General features: G+C 47.7%; 1 protein-coding gene across 1 annotated transcript in view; it reads right to left on the reverse strand.

Moving 5' to 3' along the window:
• Positions 1 to 20,192, reverse strand: part of ZFC3H1 (zinc finger C3H1-type containing) — a 1,590,362-nt gene that overhangs the window by 92,249 nt on the left and 1,477,921 nt on the right. The window contains exons 32-33 of the mRNA XM_069628251.1: positions 8,610 to 8,711; positions 7,866 to 7,905 (exon numbers count right to left, since the gene is read on the reverse strand). Coding sequence (XP_069484352.1) covers positions 7,866 to 7,905; positions 8,610 to 8,711 — 142 coding nt within the window. The remainder of the gene's footprint in view (positions 1 to 7,865; positions 7,906 to 8,609; positions 8,712 to 20,192) is intronic.

The following is a 20,192-nucleotide window of genomic DNA, read 5'->3' on the forward strand; positions in this document are numbered from 1 at the left end:
ACTTCTATGGCAGTCTTTCCGGGTTTTAGATGAACACTCCCTGTAGATGGAGCAGCTCTCTTCTTTGTGGTCTGGATGCAGGTAAAGAGAGTTGGTATGCCGATCGTCTACGAAAAAGTTCTTGAGGCCGCATTTGGCGCATGTGCTAAACAGTGTTTTCTTACTGGCTTCCACTCTATTACATAGGGCTCCTGACATGCAAATGGTCAATGGGTCTTAAAAATGTTCATAGCCAAAAAACTCGGGGATGACAACACAACAATAACACATGTACCATTTTATTTTTAAAGGCAAATATAAAGGATATCAAAACTTCACACATAATAAAAGTGCTCTCACTGATTAATGAAACACGGTGGCCCAATTGATGTGGCCACATGCTTCACATGTTATAGCCCAGACTCAAATGACCTCTGTTCCAGCTCAGCTGCCAATATATTTTACCTGAAAGATTACCCAAGTGCAATATATGCAAAGTGCTAGTGCTTTAAGTGCAAAACGTGACTGCAACAATGTAAAAAAAAAAAAAATGAAAAAGCAAATGCACAAAGACAATGAAAACAATCAACTAACAGTCAGACATTGTGAATATTAAACATTTTTCAAAAAAAGGCATGGCACTTATTCAACACCTATTTTGCATACAGATGCCACTTATTCTAATCCACCATAGTCACGTGGAGAAAGCCTCAGCAATGAAGTTCTCCACGGCAAGACGATCCCCCGATTGTTCAGGACTTCACAGGCAATGGATCCCCGCTACCGGTCGTCACTGATGTGACGAAAAATGAAAAGACGAAGGATCATTGACCAAAAATGGAAAAAAGTAGAGAAATGTAAGGAGCGAATAACGAGGCCTCTCAACATGTAGATGTGTAGTAAAAAATTGGAAGATGGCCACCAGGGGTGGAGCTAAGGACGACGAACGTCACTGATTGGGGCAGTATGACCCAAAATGATGGCAATCGGATATACAAGTGACAAGCAGTTTTAGTTTTAAAGCAAAACTGTATTAATATTACAGAGGATTCCCAGACAGACGACGGGGAATATTCATAAGCACGTGAATCCATTTAAGATTCAATGCAGGAGACCGTAAGGACCTTTTCCATGTTGGACCCGGAATCTGAGATTGTGGCTGACAACTAGCTGCACTCAAGGACTTTGCAGCAACCTTGGAGTATTTCAGCTTCTCTAAGCAGTCATCAGCCTTGGAAACAAAGAGACTGGGCCACCGAAGAGCATGTCAAGTAATTTGGCTTGGACATCCGATGCAAAACCAGACTTCCTTAGCCATGTGAAGTGTCTCAATACTACACTGGTGCCCGGCACTCTGCCCAGACAATCAGGTTTCCAAGCCAGATTGCAAAGATTGGTACATTGCCTCTTTCCCATCCGGTGTAATGTTGAGGAAACCATCTCTCTTCTCCCCTTAGGGGTGTCCTCAGCGGCCTGCTCAATTACAGACTACAAGGCAGTAGTATACTTGGCCAGAGCGCAGGAATAGTTCACTGCCTTGAGGGCCATGCTCCCTAAAGCAAAGATGTACTTAGCACAGGCATCCACCTTTTGGTTGTCCCTTTCCAGCGACAAGGATGGTTAAGGCAATAATCTGTTCCCAGAAGTGGCAGCCTGGACCTGAAGATGAAGGCTGTTCTTGGTTAATTAAACAAAACATTTGCATTTACTTTACAAATGAAACCATTTTTCTATAGTCTTAGTATAAATTTAAACTAAAAGAAACTAAAAGATTAAAAGAAAGAAGAAGGGAGGTCGTAAGTGCACAGCTTAAACCAACATAAAAAAAGAAAGAAGAAAGTCTAAAAACAAAAATAACGACTTCTCAAGTGACACTCAAAAATACTAAATTAAAAAAAAAATAGCAAAGATTCCAAAGTCCGGCTATCTTATACATTTCAAGGTGATGAGTCTTCTGTTACACGAGTACTTGGACCCCAGTCTCCATCTGATCTTGACTGAAATATTTCCCATAGAAAAGCTAGCAATGCTAGTGTCACAGAGTCTGTCACCCCGTTTCACCACTCTTTAGCCACTGCTGTTCTTGATTCAACGAAAACATTTCCCAGCAGTCTGTCTCCAACGGGGCTCAGGAATGGGCACAACAACATTAGATGGTAAAGAGAATCAGGAGTCTGATTACAGAATATACATGTAAAATGTTGTTCAGTTGAGGCCTTCCTTAGTCAGATTACTTCTTTTGTTGGGAACAAGTAAAGGCAGAACCTCGAACTCGATATCCAATCTTGATCGAAGAATTTTTTTTTTTTTTTAACATAAACTGGGTTTTGTATTAGGGTCTCTTCTGTTCGTTTAATGCTATCTAGGATGGATGTACATATACTTCTCCAGTCCAGGATGTTCTCATGGCCTTCTGCCAGTGCGGTTTGTAGGACGACAAACCCTCCTCCTCCAGGTGGAATCAGACACTTACAGTAGAGGGATGATGTCTTCCAAACAGTAACCACGTAAAGAGATGTTAGACCCAACTCTTTCCGAATCATATCAATCAATGGGAAATGATTTAGGTAAACAGAGCACTCTCCTCCAAAAGACACCCTCAAGTTTAGGCCATGTTACCCATGCAAGGGAGAGTGACGATTCCGCTCCGTAATCAGTAGGGGATTACCTTGAGTTTGTAAAACTCAATTGCCGGAATTAGTGAGAATTTACAGTGGAGCCGTTTAATAAGTTTTGCCTGGAATGCCAAGTTCCTTGTTTTGCCCTTCAAGATGAGATCTCCATAGGTGTCATTGATGCTGTCATTTAAGGTCAAACCGAGGTAAAGCATTGAATTTATTTCTGGTATTCTTTCGCCTTTCAGATACCAGGTTCTTTTGCTAGGTCTATTGCCCCTAGGCTTTCCCAAGGTCAACATTTTTCATTTTTGCGCTTTTATCTTGAGCAAGTTAACTTCCACGTAGGCCACCAAGGCATCAAGTTGGTGCTGCAGACCAATTTGTGTCTGGTCCAGTAGCTAGGTCATCTGCATACAGGAACCTGCTCAAAGCCACTCCGGCTAAGCGGTGGGGTGAGGGAGGAAGCAATTTATACCCACACATTATTGTTCAATGTCAGATATATACAAAATGACTGGTGCCAGCCTAAAACCCTGTTTTAATCCCTTTGATGTAGGGTCGTTCAAATGCCATTCGTAATTGTCCGCTCCCAGTCTGCTAAGCCTGTCCGCTTCCAAGTTGGCCTCCCCCGGGAAGTGGACGGCCATAAGGTAAATGGTTTCCAGGGCCCATTCCCACATGTTGACCGCTAGGCTGCACAGCGGAGGGGACCTGGTAGCCCCCTGCTTGTTGACATGGTACATGCTGGTGGAGTTGTTTGTCTGGAAAAGGACGGTCCTGCTCGCTATGAGCGGAAGGAAGGCTCTGATGGGTAGTCACATGGCCCAGAGCTCCAACCAGTTGATATGCGACTCCTGCCGGGTCCAGACTCTGTGGATGCTGTGACCATCCAGGATAGCTCCTCAGGCCTCTAGGGAGGAGTCCGTAGTGTTGGTGACCTGTGGGGAAGGCCGCCGGAAGGTCTTGCCCATCCGCAGGTGGAGAGAAGGTGATATGCTGACAAGCTCCGCTTGGGAGCCCTTCTCCTGATTGCATGAGGCTGCGAAGTGCAGCTGTAATCTCATCCGAAGTCTCGTGTGTGGCATGGCCAAGAGGACCGCTGCCATGATACCCAGTAGGTGTTGGTACAACCAAGCCGAGGTCACTGCTCTGGTAAGGAAGTGCGTAGTGGCCCTCTTGTTGGCCGTAATCTTGTCCTCTGAGTGGAAATACCTTCTCAGAGCTCGTATCCCAGATGAGGCCCAGGAAGGTGAGGTTCTGCGTGGGCTGCAGCTGAGACTTCTTGAGGTTGATGGTATACACCAGGTCAGGGAGAGTGCTCATAAGTGCACAGGTGTGGGTAACCCCCTCCGGCGATCTCACCCAGAAGAGCCAGTCGCCCAGGTATGGTACATATTGTGGCTCCGAAGAGGGTTGCCACTGCATTCATGAGTCTGGTAAATACCCTGCGGGCTGAGTTGAGGCCAAAGGGTAGCACCTTGTACTGGAAATGACGGCCCATGATCCTGAAGCGTAGGAAGGACCGATGAGGCTGTCAAATTGGGACTTGTAGGGAAGGCGTCCTTCAGATCCAGGCAGCACATCCAGTCACCCTTTGTCTAGTGTCTCTGCAATAAGTGCTGGCGTAACCATCTTGAATTCCTGAAGAGGGAGGGAGAGGTTAAAGGTGGATAGGTACAACACAACTCTTAGGCCAGCCTGATGGTTCTTTTGTATGGCAAAAATCCTTGAATAGAAGCCCAATCCTCTCTGGGAGGCTAAGCCTTCTTCCACTGCCTGGCTCTCGACGAGCAACCGGCTCTCCGCTAACAGAGTTGCCGTCCCAATCTGTGGGAGGGGAGGAGAGGGAGGAGAGGGAGCCATCGGTAGGCGGTACCCCATGGATATGACGGAAAGGATCCACGGGGGCCGCAAAGTTCTTTTGCCAGAAATGCACGTGAGAGGCACGCCTGCCACCCACTGGAGACATGTGGACCCGGAGGGACACGTCATGCCTTTTAACCATCTGAGGCTGCTGATAAGGAGGGGGACTGGAAGAAGCCCTTGCCCCCACCCCCTTTTTGTTGCACCGGTGCCGACTCGGCAAGCGGTCACGTTGTCTCGACCTCGGTTCCTGGAATCCCCGGAACCTGGCAAACGCCCACCCTTTGTCGGAGCGTTGATGCTACTGGGTGTACGCCTTGGGTGTGACCGTCATAAGGATAAATACTTCGCAGTTTGTGAGCTGTTCTTTTTAACTAATTCCTAGTTGGTGGTAGAGTGGAAGAGGTCACTACCCTCGAACGAAGGTTCAATATGTGATCCTGGAGGTCAGGGTTAAAATTCGTAGTCTGAAGCCAGGCCGTCCGTCCTTATGTCTGTACCGATCCAGATGGCCCCGGCAAGAGGTATCTAATGTGGGCCACGGTGGACTCTATGTCCTGCGCTACCAGCTTGGATTCTCCTAGACTAGCCTTAAAACGTGCCTGGCTCTGTACCGGAAGGAAGTCTGCTATTTCTCGCCACAACATCTCCTTAGCAGCTGCCAGCATGCCCTGCGTTGGCCTGACCCAGGTTCAGGGAGGTGTTGGAGTACAGCTTCTTCCTGTATGCCTCCAAAATCATCTCCTCCTTGCCTAGCAGCGCAGAGGACAAGGTGGCCAAGGACGACTGAGGCTTTGACTAGAGTGATGCTGCAGCGATGACTGAAGACTGTGGTTGAGGGTGCGCCGACAACAAGAGTGTATCCCCTCCATCTGTCTATACTTGGCCTTGAGGTGCCGATTGACAGGTTGGGCTGAGTGTGGCTTGAGTCACCCCTTCTTGGCCAGTGCCACGACGTCCTTCTGCATCGGGATCACCGTCTTGTAAGGGGGGGGAGGGGGTCTTAGGGTAAGGACATCTGCCAAGACCCCCTCCTTGGGCTGCTCTACCTCGGGTTGAGGAAGGCCCAGATATTTATTTGCAAACCACGGCGTGTGGGGGTCCTACTCCTCGTCTGTATCCACCAGTGTGTCTGGCTGGTCCAGAGCAGGAGAAGGGGTGCTGGGTGCCGTGGACTGCAGTGTGGAGACCGGAGCCAGAGGCTGGTATGGAACCGCCTGTGCCGTGGGAGGCAGGGAAGCTGGAATCGAAGGAGCCGGCAGGGGCAGCGGGGCTGCGCTGGGGCCTGTGGTGACAGAGCCATGGGAAGAATTACTATGGGCGCCGGTGGAGTGACCGGAGGGAGCAGATCCCAGACTGCATCCCGTAGGATGGCCTCCATCAGCGCTCCACCTCCACCTAGCTAGCCTATTCTTCAGAGCGGGTGGAGTCAGTGCGTCACACGCGGTATAACCTTGCCAATCATGGTCAGGGCCAAGGCAGCGGAGGCAAAAAGCGTGGGGGTTTGACGTAGGGAAGAGCCCCTCGCAGGCTGGACACCTGCTGAAGCCAGTTGAAGCCAGTTGAAGCCGATATGGGCTGGGGAGAAGTGTGACCTGAATGACAAAAAGAAGACAAATAGATAGAAGAATCTGGGGGGAGAGCATGTGGTATTACATGGCCGAAGCCAAACACCAGAAGTACCGTTGAAATTGGCCAGTTCCCGTCGATGCGGAAAAGGGGACTGAGGAGTGGCACCGGTGGGCGGAGTCAGGGTAGCACGTGCTCCCAGGGCCGCATCCCGCATGCCTCTAAATTGAAAGGGGAAGACGTTTTTTTCTGGTGAAAAAGGTTCCGTCTCCGGTCCCAAGGAACGGACGCCCATGCAGTATGGAGGAAAGGGGAAAGGACGTAAGAGTATTAAGTGTTTTTACTGCTCGTTTTGATCTGGAAATTACAGTATCACTCTGAAAGGTAGTGCACTGCCGTAGACTGCGTCACTTCCGCCCCACTTCACCTTCTTGGTTAAATTGCCCCTTACTGCTAGCCCCCAGCAAGGATCTTTGAAGGCTGCATAAAATGGAAGTATAGGCTCTTTTTTGGACCTTTGTCCAGAATGTCAGTAAGATCATTTTCAGTGACCATTTTGGTAGGGGGTGCCCTCACTTTACTCATGACAGACCTGTATGCTGTATTGGGGTGAGCATGAGGGCCTTGTGGGTACAAGTCACTCTTAGGGGGAGGGGGTGTGCCCAGCCCACTTGCCCCTTGGAGATCCGTAGCAAGGTCCTCCAACATGGACTTTACGAAGAAAAAATCCTCTGGAGGTTTAGACAGTCTCATGAGCTTGAGACCAAAAGGGATCTTATCTCAGTTTTCATAAATCATTGTGAATGCAGTCATAAAGTCACTCCTGGTCATTGGTGCATAACGAGGGTGACATGACAGGAGCACCCGCCTCAACTCCTATGTTTATTTGGAAGTAAACCTGTTTTAATACTCCTGACCAACCACTAGATGGCGGCATATGAGTAAACAGATTCACAAGTCCCAAAAGTGTGTGTATGTGTAGAGAGACACACACACACACACACACACCCCCCCCCCCCCCCCAATAAAATTAATGCTTGAAGCCTTTAAGAAATAATTTGTCGGTGAAAGGTGTCCAGTAGAAATCATTTCTTTGCATACCATCAGTAGTCTCAAGTCCATATCATGCCCTCTCTAACAGCCTTCTAGAAGGGGAAGGTTTACATTTCAGATTCATCCCTAGCCCGGATGCCAAACACATTCCCTCCTGCCCACAATTCCACCCCATCACTCCCAAGATTCTTCAGTAATTCCAACACGCCCCCCCTCCGCCCCCAATAAAGGCAGTTTACTGAATACATATCAGAATGGCCCTTTCAGTTACAGTTCACATTTTACATTCAAAAAGTTGGAGCTTTTAATCTAATGCTGTACATTCTGTGAAATGATATTTCTTAGGTTTGTTCTGAGGTTCTCTCCTGCAGTTAAGTTGTGCAAATATAATAAGCACTAACTGGGTGCATTCTCTGTATTATGATTAGAATTATTATTTTTTTTATAATGCACTTAATACTGAAGAGGTTTATAAGCCCGGAGCCGGGATTCAAACCGGTGTTGCTCCACTTCACCTTGCTTCCAAGACAAGCACGTTGCCACTGAGCTATACTACCCGTGTCAAAACGACTACTACAATGCCTAGATGCAAGTAAACGTATAGAGTATGTATTTGAAGGTGCACACTATGTTTTATATTACACACTGGCCTATAATTAGGTAGCCACCTATCTTCAATTAGTCCCATCAGTACTACATGAACATTGGATTTCTGCAGCTGCACTCCTGAGCTCCCACTTAAAGGTGGAAAGAAGTGACAATAGATAATATATAAATACCCACCTCTTTTTGCCCTTTCAGAAGGCACTCGACAGCGATGGCTCTACAACGAAAGAAAATAGTTACAAATACTGATCTCACAAGGTCCCTGAATTTTTTTAAATATACAGTAGAAATGCATGGCAATGATGGCCAAAATCCATACGTGCAAGGTGGTCCTGACCATTAAATTTGGATAAAACCTGCACTAAACATTTGAAGAGGTACTTTTCTAAAGCAGAAACAAGATTTCTATGCAATTGTAAAATATGCATTTTTTAGATTGTCTTTGTTAAAAGCTCCTATAAATCATTCAATCCATTCATGCCAAAAAGGTGTCTGGGAGTCCCTCTACCGAGAACGAATACTGCCAAATAACCTGGTCTATGGGAAGGTGCCCTTTTGGGAGGGCCTAGAACCACGTTTTAGCTCACTGTACCTTTCAGAGAAGAGAAATCTCTATTTCCATATCAGTCTGGTCCCACACACTTGGGCATACCAGCACCAAAATGCTAAGCAACTCTCCTCTGGGCAAGAGTACCAACAGCAACCCCACACGTGTTTTGGCCTGGTTGGGCCTCAAGGAGTTAGAGCTGTGCCACTCTAAGCAAAGTGAGCAAGTGGTCCACGTCTAGATTACCCTTGGTAAATTAGGGTGAAACCCCAAGTTCCTAAACATACACCAAGAGGTCTGGGAGTCCAGGACACTTCCCTTTACAAGTAGACGTAATACCAAAAAATAACATGCACATGATTTCGTTTCATTACATTTTCCAGATGGCTGTGCATGATGGGAGCTTATACGTAAACATCTTAGCCTGCAGTTTCAGCATATGATCGTTGTTTTCCAGGCATTCTTCTTGAAACATCCTGCAGAGAACATGAGAAAATCGAAAGGTTCAGTAAACTGAACCAGTATACGTCAATGAATTTAAACTGGTTCATTTTATACTTGTTAGACCTATGCACAAAAACATAGATCACATTAAAGAATGTGCCAACATCTGGCACATATAGGAAATGGTACTTACATATGCATATGTACTTAGAAAAGAATATATAAACTGGTGTCTTGGAAATAAGTGACACTAAGGGAGGTGGACAAAATGTTCAGTACCAAGAACCAATACATCAATAATCTATCTAGGGCTGAACTCATCAATCTAGAAAACAACTCGTCATTCGTCATGAAGCCGGTAGATAAAGGAGGGGGCATAGTTCTTTGGGCAAGACCCATATACAAACAAGTGGTCAAAAAACATCTTGATGACACCAACATTTTATAAAAAGCTTGAGCACAACCCGACAGCTAGAATAACAGTCGAGATTGAAAGTTTGGTGCTCCATGCCTTAGCAGAGGGGTGGAAAGAGGAGGAAAAAGAGTTCCTAGTGAAACAACATCCCATGACACCAGCCTTTTATTGTTTGCCAAAGACTAACAAAAAATGAAACACCCACCAGGGTGACCCATCGTCTCGGCAATTAGTTACATTTTTGAACCTTTGTCAATTTATGTTGACCTTTTTCTTAGACTGTTTGTGTACCAAATGAAATCCTATGTGCAAGACGCCACTTTCATGATTAAAAGTTTGTACAGTGTGGCCATTGGTAAGAACGACATCCTCGTTACACTTGATGTGGAAGCGCTGTATACCAGCATTCCACAGATGGCCAGCATATAAGTAATGCGCTCTTATCTTGACAAAAGACAAGACCCTAAAGTTTCCTCCAGATTTATAATTGAGTGCATTAGATTGGCGCTAACCGAAAATGTATTTCTATAGTAGAGCGTTTTTTTTTTTTTTTTTTTTTAACAGCATGGTACTAGCATGGGTGCTACTTTCGTCCCGGATCTCGCTAATCTGTTTATGGATGATTTTGAGCAGCCAACTGTCTTTCATATAGATAACCCGTTCCAAGTTCATATCACCACTTGGCATTGATCTATTGATGATGATGATGATTTTATGATCTGGAGCAGAGGCCAGGAAACTCTGGGAACTTCCCTTAAGTGGTTGACCCTTCCAAGACAGATTTATATATTTTACCATGTCCTCTGACCCAGACAAAATCTCATTCTTAGATCTTGAAATGTATAGATCGACAGACAACAAACTGGGCACCAACCCGTTTAGAAAGACAAAAAACAAAAATACCCTTCTAGCATTGAGTAGTTTCCATCCACAAAGTTTAAGAAAAAACCTTCCTTTTAGTTAATTCCTCCAGATACGACACAAATGTAGCAAAATTGAGGATTTTGACACCAATAGCAAGCAGCTGAGTGCTAGACTAAAAGTATGCAGCTACTCAGCTTACACATTATCCAAAGAGCTCACAATATTAATAGGCAGACGTGTCTCACAAAAGTACTTAAACAACATGTGGAAAAAATTACCTGTGTGACATCTTTCTCACCTATAAATCACCATCTCAGACGAACCATTCTCAAAAATTGGGGCATATTACACACTGACATGTCCATTAACAAACCACGTTTTACGTTCAAAAGAACTCCCAACCTTAAAGATAAGTTTGTTCACACATACGAGCAACCAAAAGTCAGACAACCCTCGCAACCAACTTTGTGGGATCTACTGCCAGTTATAGGTCATTTTAAATGCAGCAAGTGCTCGTATGCAACTTGACTAAGGATATGAAGGAAGTGGATCTGAAGGGCAAATCATGGAAATGAGCTTCTTTTGCGAACTTCCTGACCAAGTGGGCAATGTACAGGATAAAACGCCCATGTGGCCCATTATACACAGGCAAAACTGCTTGTGTATTAAAAATCAAATTGCTGATAAACCATTAGTTGCCCACTTCAAGGAGGCAAAACAAACACCGATTTCCTATGGTTTATCATCCAAACAGGAAGATGCCCCACACGAGGTGGAGACCGAGATCTCGCGTTGAGAAAACTCAAGTAAAAATGGATTTCCAACCTAGATACGGTAAAAAAAAAAACGGCCTTAACATCGCCATGAATGGAATGTATTCATTAACGAGCAATCATTTTTGTACTCAGTCTACCTTTTAAATAACACCCATTGATGATGCCACCCTCCATTCACATCCATAAGCTCTAAGCCAACAATGTATAAAATGTGAAGACCAGTCAGACAATGGCGCGCCATGTAATATCTAATATTGCCCCGGCCACACTGCTTCATCAGAGCAGTGGCATTATAAGGCACCTTGTCTAACAATTACCAGCAGTATGCCCTAGATGTATGCAAAACACATTTTTTCATCAGTTAAAACCTTCCCAAGATGGTGACTCTAGACACCTAGTGGCGTCCAACAACAACGCGCAAGCAGTCTGAAATTCCTTTTCTATGACTGGGTTAGAGTAAACTTCGCCCGGCAGTGTTTTTCAATCTCGCACCATATACACACCACGGTTTACAAGGAAAGCGAAAGGAATAGCTATATTGTCCATCTCGCAGAAACACTACAAGTAAGTCTAGCCAACACACAGTTGAAGCATTAATTTAGTTCACCTCATGATCTAAGGTGTTCTGACGTGCTGTTTTTGGATAGATGAGTAAATTAAAAGACGCCGCGAGTTTCCTTTTTTCCACCACTTACATAGGACAACGTGCAGTTTCTTCCGTAGAGAGGTCATAGACATGTTCATTATTCAGTTTGGGAGAAACAAAGACATCAAACTATCCCTGCTCACAGTGCAGCAATAACGCAGACTCCACAAGGAGAAAGGTAAAAAATATATATATATATATATGACCATGATCTTCTACGATATGAAACATATCCCCAGGGGTTACAAAAACATTGTTTGTGCCCCTTTGCTTGATTTACAGCAATACCAATTATCCTTCTGCACCATTGATGACGTGCACTCTAAAATCAGCCTCACACACAACAAAGAAATGAAAGGTGGGTGATCAGTAGTGTAGTTCTAGTTTTGTATGATAACGCTCCGATGGTGGTCAGTTTTTAATTTTCAATTTCGTTTTGTCATTTTGTCCATGTAGTTTTCTGCGTGCCGAATAGGACGTGATGGGAGAAGAGCCCTTCAATATGCATAACTGGTCCTCTTTTCTGTGTCCTCAAGATTGCTTAAAGGGCTTATATTTTTACAAGGAATTGCTATGTTAATACTTTTTCGCCTTTAATCCAGAAACACATGTGTTGACACCAACAGGAGATGGCAGTTTCAATTTACAGTACAAATGGCTTTCTCACTTGTGTTACTAACGGCACCAAAAATGTAATTGCATATCATGAACGGATGCATGTGATGGAACAAGTTACTTACCTGTAACTGTTGTTCTCCAGCATGGATTCACATGCTCATGAATATTCACTGTCAGGCTGGGAATCCTCGGTAAAAGAAAGTTTCAGTTTTGTTTCCAAACTGTCTTTTTCCTACAAAAAAAAATCACTAAGCTCTGGGTCATACTGCCCCCAGCCAATGACTGCCCTCTAACCTAAGCCCCTCCTCAGGCAGCCATCTTCAGATTTGGTAGCACGTAAAGAGGCAGTAGGACCAAGTGAAGAGCCGCAGAGGGGCAGGTGGGAGGGTTTGCATGTGCAACCATGCAAGACCCATGCTGGAGAACAACAGTTACAGGTAAGTAACTTGTTCCTTCTACAGCATGGGGTCTGGCATGGATTCACATGCTCACGAATAAAGAATACACAACAGTACATAATTACACAACCACGGGAGGTGGCAAGGCTCAACAGAAGCAATCTCTTACCTCCACACCAGGCGCACCTGCAAGCAAACAGGTTGCTCAGCACTGCTTGGCCGACTCTGGACTCCTCCCTGGAATCTCTGTCGACGAAGTGGAATTTCGTGAAGGTGTGCGTCGGCCTCCACGTAGCAGCCCTGCAAATGTCCAGCAGGGGCACACCAGCCAGGAACGCTATCATAGCAGCGATCGCTCTGGTAAAATGGGCTCTCGGACGGCCAACCAGCGGTCGGTTTGCGAACCGGTGAGAATGACTGATGCAGCCAGAGAGCCACCTGGAAATGGAAGTCTTGGACAGGGCCTTCCCATGGTTCAAAGGACCAAAGTTCACAAAAAGCTGATCCGTTTTCCAGAAACTCTTTGTGTGGGCCACATAATACTTGAGCGCTCGAGCCACATCCAGCGAGTGCAAAGTCTGTTCAATTTGCGACAAAGGAGTCAGAAAAAACACAGGTAACACCAAGGGCTCGATGAGATGAAATTCAGACGGAACCTTAGGCATGAAGGAGGGGTGTGTCCGCAGCACTACCCTCGTTTAGTGGAAAGTTAAGTAAGGCCGCTTGCAAGACAGGGCCTGGACCTCACACCTACTCTCCTTGCGGAGGAGATGGACACGAGGAAAGCAGTCTTCAACGACAGAAACTTGAGCAGAGCTGAATGCATAGGTTTGAAAGGGGCCCCATGAGCCTAGTCAGCATCACGTTGAGTTCTCACGCCGGAGCCTTCACCAGCGGAACAGTCCCTTGATGAATTCTTTGACTAGACGAAGCGACCACAGTGAAGACCGTCCCGGAGACCTCGTATAGCGTGAGATAGCCGCCAGATGTATCTTGATGGAGGCGTGTGCCAGTCCCGATTTAGCCAATGACAGTAAAAATACAGAAGTAGTTGAGGGGCTGTGACCCTCAGAGGGTTGATCTTCTGCGACCTGTATGAAGTCGCAAAACGCTTCCATTTGTGCCCGCAGCACTTCAAAGTCGACAACGCAGTGGCCTTGGCGAGTACCTCCCTGCAGTCTGTCAGATGCTCGTAACCACTGAACTCTAATGCTGTAGGAGCCAGGCCTTCAGGTTCAGCGATCCTGGGTCGTGGTGCAGAATTGCCCCTTCTTCCCTGAAGAGGAGATCTGCAACCACTGGCAGCTTGACTGGAGGGGCCGTTGAAATGCTGAGAAAGTCCGGGTACCTGATCTGTCTTGGCCACGCTGGTGCGATGAGGATCATCCTGCACCAGTACTGTCTGTCTGAGTTGACCGATGACTCGAAGTAGTAGTAGCAGCAGAGAGAACGCAAACAGAAACAGGCCTTCCCAAGGGAAGGAGAATGCGTCCCCCATGCTCCCCAGCTGGGGGAACCTGCGGCACTAGGTGTTCGTCACCATCACAAACGGATCAATCTAGGGCCTGCCCCATTTGAGGAAAAGGTTGTCCACTTGATCCTGCCAGAGCCCCCACTCGTGGGAAGAGCTTAGCTCCCTGCTGAAAGAGTCGTTGACACTGTTCTTTACTCCTGCCAGCTGAAACGGAATGAGGAACATCTCGTGGCTGACGGCACAGTGCCACAACCCCTGTACCTCCTTGAAGAGTGCTGGGCATCTGGTGCCCCTCTGCTTCTGGGTGTAAAACATTGTGGTGGTATTGTCCGTGAAGACCCTCACCACCTTGCCCTTGAGCGATGGCAGAAACGACAGACCCAAAACACTGCCGTAGTTCCAGTACGTTGAAGTGTAGCGTCTTCTCCAGCAGCCACAGGCCTCAGGCGTGAAGACCGGTGCTTTCAGGGAAGCATCTGTCATGATCGTCTCCTGGTACAGGGGGTTCTGGAAGTCCGTGCCTCCTGCGATGTTGGAGCGCACGCCCCACCACCTTACCGCTCGACTGAACTCCTCGTCGAGCGCAATCCTGTCCTGGAAGCCTCTGGACACCTGGACCGAACGGGCGTCAAGGAACTCCTGGAGTGGACACATACGCAATCTGCAGAGCCGAATAAGGTATATGAGGAGGACATCATGCCGAGCAGCGACTTGATGGTCCTCACCGTGACTATCTTCAGTGCTAACAGCAGTTGCGCACCTTGCCCAAAATGGCCGCTATACTATCCTCCGATGGGGACGTCAGGCAGGACAACATGTTGAGCCTGGATCACAGGAACAGCGCGTCCTGCAATGGAGTCAAGCAGGACTTTACATAATTCACTGGGAACCCCAGGTCCGCCAGCAGTCGGACGGTTCTTGCTGTGTGCTCGACGCGATGTCCCTTGACTTGGCCGAGGTGAGCCAGTCGTTCAGTTAAGGATACACATGAATCCCCTGTAGTCGTAGATGGGCCGCCACAAGTGCAAGGAACTTGGTGAAGACTCAGGGTGCTGACTTCAATCCAAAGGGGAGAGCCTTGAACTAGTAATGCTTTTCTTGTATGGGGACGTGGAAGTATGCGTCCTCTAGATCAGACGACAAAGTCTGCCTCCTCCAGCTGGCCGAGCACATGATGCAGCGTGACCACCCTTAACTTCTTACGAGAAAGTACCTTGAGTAAACTCCAGAGCCCTGGAGTTGCTGTGGAACCTGCTCTATCACCCCTTTTCTTAACATGGCCCGAACCTCCAGCAGCAGCTGAGGGATGTGTTATTCCGGTCGGGCCACCGGTGGTATTCGGACACTTCTGTTGAAATTCTAAAGTGTGTCCGTGGGCAAGAGCATCCAGCACCCATCGATTGGTGGAGCTGGTCTTCCACACACTGACGAAGTTCGCCAGCCGGCCTCCCACCGGGGTGCATGCGTGGGGGCCTGACGTCCTGGCCGGTTCAATCTTGCTTGGAGGTCAGCGTGTCGCCTTGGGACCCTTGACAATGATGGCCACCTCTGAAGGCCTTGAATTGACCCATGTTGGCTTCCTGGGTCGAAGAACACAAGGGTTGGCGGTAAGAGGAAGAGCCCAGCAGAAACCATTAAAGACCTGCTAGACTTTCCTCCTGAGGAAGAAAGGACAGCCGGTTTTGCAGAGTGCCCAAGGCACGGGCCGTCTGTCGGTCTTGATGGCCTGGAGGGATTTGACGGCCTTCCCGATCAAGTTGTCTGTCGAACAGCATGTCCAGGACCCTCGTCTGGATCTCCTGCCTAAAGTTGGTGGCCTTGAGCCAGCAACGATGGCAAATGCAAACCCTGTTGCCCATCTGTGCCCACCTGTGTCCGCAATGTCCAGGTACACTGTGATGGCGTGGTCCGACGCCACCGCACCTTCCTGGAAGATCTCCAAAGCCTCAACCAGTTTGTCATCGGGGAGGAAATCCAGGAGTGGAGCCATTTTGTACCAAAGCTCCCGGTCGTATCTGGACACAATCACTAAGGCGTTGGCCGCCTTGACGGTCGTCGCCGAGTAAATTAACTTTCTACCCATAGAATCCAACTTCTTCCCCTCGTTGTCCAGGGGTACAGATGAAGAAGACAACAAACTCGAGACCTCAGGCACTTGGGCGCAGACTACGGCACCCGGTACTTCTTTTCAAGCTGGTCTCTTCGTTGGTGCTGAGGCGGGGTTCCTCAGCAGCGCCAGCCCCTCATCCCAGATGTCGTCCAGGAGTGGTACCAACTGGATAGTCTTCCTCTTTGCCTCCCGGCGTTGGTACAGGAAGCCCTCCCTCTCCTCCAGGGTGAGCTGGAAAAGCTCTGACGCCCGAGCGATCATGGAATGAAAGGATCCCACTTCGTCAGATGGAGAATTTCTGGCAGCGGTGATGCAGGATCTCCCATCCATGCGTCGTCATCTGTGTCATTTGTCGCCTTGTCCGTCCCCCTGGGGGGGGAGGGCAGAGACGGCTGGAAAGGAGGTGTAGAATGTCTCTTCTTCCCCGGTGGTTGCCCCATTGTCAACGGGGTCACCAGTGGTGTCCCCGGTAACGCCGTCGGCATCCTCCTCTGAATCTCAGGCACCAGTGTGTGAAGGGTCGAAAGGATATCCTGCCATATGTCTCTAAGGGGCACCTGGGGGGACAGCGTCACTGGGGCCAGCCCCCAGGTCATCCCCATTGACTGTGTTGTCGCTGCTGCCGGGCATCTCCCAGACATTCCCATCACTGTCGTCATCACCACCTTCTGTGGTGTGGATGGAAATTATCTCCTCCTCGTCCGACAAAGAAATGTCCGTTCCTTGGAGTTCTTCTCGGCCCCACCTCTCCCCCTCTTCACGTCCTGAGGGGTTGGTCGTGGGATAAGGTCTGCCATCCTCTTCTCTGGAGTTTTTTCTAGCGGCTTGGACGAAGCCTCCCGCCTGGGAGGAAGAGCCACTGTGGCGGCCACCGGGGCACCCTGGACTGGGTCAGCCCCTTTTTCCTTTGAAAGAGAGGCCACCACCAACTCGACCAAGGAGGACGATATGGCCTGGATCACCTGGGTCTTCACAGGCAAGTCCTTGGCCTTCTTCACGGGCAGCTCGGACACCTTGCCCTGCTTGGCCTTCTCCGGTATCTCCCGCAGCTTCCCCGGGGTAGCCGACTTGCTCTTGGACAAAGAGCTGGAGCAGTGGCTGGAGATCGAGGCAGACAGAGACAATGAATGCACCCTGAGTGTCGCGGGACCAGCTTGCGCGGCGACCCCCTGACGGAAGCGGACTCGCAGTGCTTGGCCTCGTTTTGGGCCCCCACTGATGGAGTGCCCACAAAGGACTTCGAAGCCAGCTCAGGTTGGCTGAATCCGGAACAAACAAGCCCCTGTGAATCACCCGGGGTAGAGGCACTGGTCTTGAGCCACGCCGGACGTGTCGATCCTTCATCGTGCGCTTGGTGAAGCCATGGCAGATCTCACAATCTTCTTTGTGTGTCGGGTGCAGACCATACAGGCACTGGGAATAGTTGTCATCCGTGAAAACATTCTGCGAACCGCAGCTGGTACACAGCTTGAAGAGAGAAGCTCCGCCCTTCTCCTCTGACATGATGCAGCGCCTGTAGGCCTGAAGATCTACTGGAAGCTTCCAAGAAGAAACACTCAATGATTTCTGCCCTTGAGGTGCGATGAAAGATGCTGAAAAACAGGTCCCTGTTAATCGGAAGGTTAAGCGATGAAGCACATGGGCTCGATTGAGCCAAAAACAGTTTCCTATCAAAATCACGAGAAAAAAAACGCAGAAAGCTCAAAGAGCGAAACGCAAGGACTCCCAACACTTGAACGTGCTGTATAAATCTGAAGATGGCTGCCTGAGGAGGGGCTTAGGGAGAGGGCAGTCATTGGCTGGGGCAGTAGGACCCAGAGCTCAGTGATTGGTTTATATGAGAAAGGCAGTTTAGAAACGAAAATGAAACTTTTTTCTTTTACCGAGGATACCCAGCCTGACGACTGGGAATATTCATGAGCATGTGAATTCATGCCAGACCTCATGCTGGAGAAATTGGAACATTCCTTTTGTTACTGGTCTGATTTGTATGTCAACTATTAGTCTTTTTGTGTTATGTAGTATATTCCCGCCTTGTAAGGTTTTTAAACATGTTTGCTTTTGAATAAAATGTGTTTTAAGTGATACTGACCCCATGTATCTGCTGATTAACATGCAGTAGGTCCACATTGAATACTTAGCCTGAGCCCCCATTTTGTGTGTAAAAGTGGGGTAGCTTGTGGGACTCCGCCTATATATTGTACCGCACCCCTCAACTCACAAACCTCCCGTAAAAAAAAGTTTTTTTTGGGCTCTAATAGCGATTACATTGGAAATAGGTGATCCAAATTGGCCATAAATGATCAGATTGAAAAGAACACCATGAAGCAAACCAGTGCATGAAGACAAACTGTGAAGGAGTGACATACACAGACACATGTAGGCAGGGATCGAAATTAAGATTGAATAAGCAGGAGCTGAAAGCAACTCCTTGGTATCCAGCATTAACCAAGGACCAGGAACAACTACTGGGGAACTAGGAGTGTTAAGCAAATCTAACTTCCACATAAGTTGCAAACATAATTGTGTCCATTGTTTAAGACCTATGTGACGAATCTTGACAATTGGTCCCTTCTTCCCAGACGGGAGCCACCCCTTTTGAGGGCAGAGAGGTGAGCCCGCTCAGCAAGACCCTCCCCTCTGTGACAAGGACTCCCACTCCAGCATACATTATCTACCTACATGAGAATTGGAAAGTCTGTTGCTTCAGTTTTGAAGCCACCAAATCCTGACATTTCGTTACATCTCTTTGGCTTCAGGTACATCTCACCTGAACTCCACAGTCAATAAAGGACACACTTTTCGTTTGAAATGACATAAAAACAAGAGGAATTTTGAATCCGAGAGGAATCTCCTACGCAGGGAGGAGAGTGAATCTTACGCAGACACGGATCTCTGTGGAAGAGACGCCCTGGAGAGGCAGAGCCGTGCTAGACCGTAGAGCCAACTGTCACATGGAAAGCGAGCCTAATGCTAACCGGACGTTGGAAGGCTGGCGTCCCATCCAACTGAGAAGCCAAGGTCAGCGGCAGAGGCTGGGAAGCATCAGTTTCCTCTGGTGGTGTGACCACGAAGTAGCTGTTGTAAGCCTGGGACCTAGCAATCAATGCCCAGAGCAGATCACTGGTGAGAGCCTGAATCACTGAGCTCCTTGCAAAAGGACAGTAGCTTCTGAGAGAAGCACAAGGAAGCGAATGCTCCCTCTGAGAGACTACTGCTGAGAGGTACCAATACTGTGAAGCAAGTCTAGGGAAACCTACAAGGTTTTGTAAACCGGAGAAACCAGAGAAGTCATGCGCTCTGTGCGAGTCAGGGCAAGAGAAGTACGAATGCTTTTTACCAAGGCTGGGAGAGCCTACGTGGTTACAGGAGCCAGAGAAACCTGAACGGGCAAGTCCCCTTTGTCAGTCTAGTCAAGCTAATACAAACATTTTGCATCCAAGCTGGGGAAACCGGCTAGGTAACAGGATCCTGAGAAACCCGAGGGGGCAATTGCCCTGCATAAAGAAAGTGGAGTGAAAGTGAACAAGTCTGCCACAGAGCTGCAGGACCATGGGAAGTCCAAAAGCCACGGACATGTTATAGAGACACTTTTTTTTTTTTAGAGATACAGACCGAATACTTTTTGTTTCCTTTTGAATATCAATGTCTACCAGAAAGATGTGAACTGCTGTAAACTTGTGGTAAGAGGAAACGCACCGAGGATCTTTTCTTATTAAAGTCTGCAAGAAAGATTTTAACTGTTGTAAGACATTTAAGAGTTTTTGAACTATCAACAGTATCCAAGTATTGTGCCAGGCAGAAGTCGATTAGGATTCGGACAGAAGACTTATTTTGGACTTTGACAAGCGCTCAGTTTTGATAGGTAATGAACTGCCCTCAAAGAAAAAGGGCAAATTAGGAGTTTTCCTTTTATTTTAATAAGAACAAGTTACTTAACCCTGGTAATGTTCTTTAGACTGGATGTTCCTCCCACGTACTCCTCATTTTTGATATTTCCAATATCCAACTTCAGCTGCTTCGGAAAACATTTTCAGCAGAGGGCGCTGTGCATCAATGCAGTCGACTATGTCCCTTGAGGGCCTCCGTCTCGAGGATGTCATCAAAGGCATATGTAGCATGTGCAGCGCCCGTTTGCTTCAGTTCTGTTTTTTTTGTGTCATTCTCAAGTACAACTACCCGAATAAAAGCGGATTTCACCATACTAGACTC

Source organism: Ambystoma mexicanum, chromosome 12, assembly GCF_040938575.1.
Source record: "Ambystoma mexicanum isolate Mex_15411 chromosome 12, UKY_AmexF1_1, whole genome shotgun sequence".
NCBI lineage: Eukaryota > Metazoa > Chordata > Amphibia > Caudata > Ambystomatidae > Ambystoma > Ambystoma mexicanum.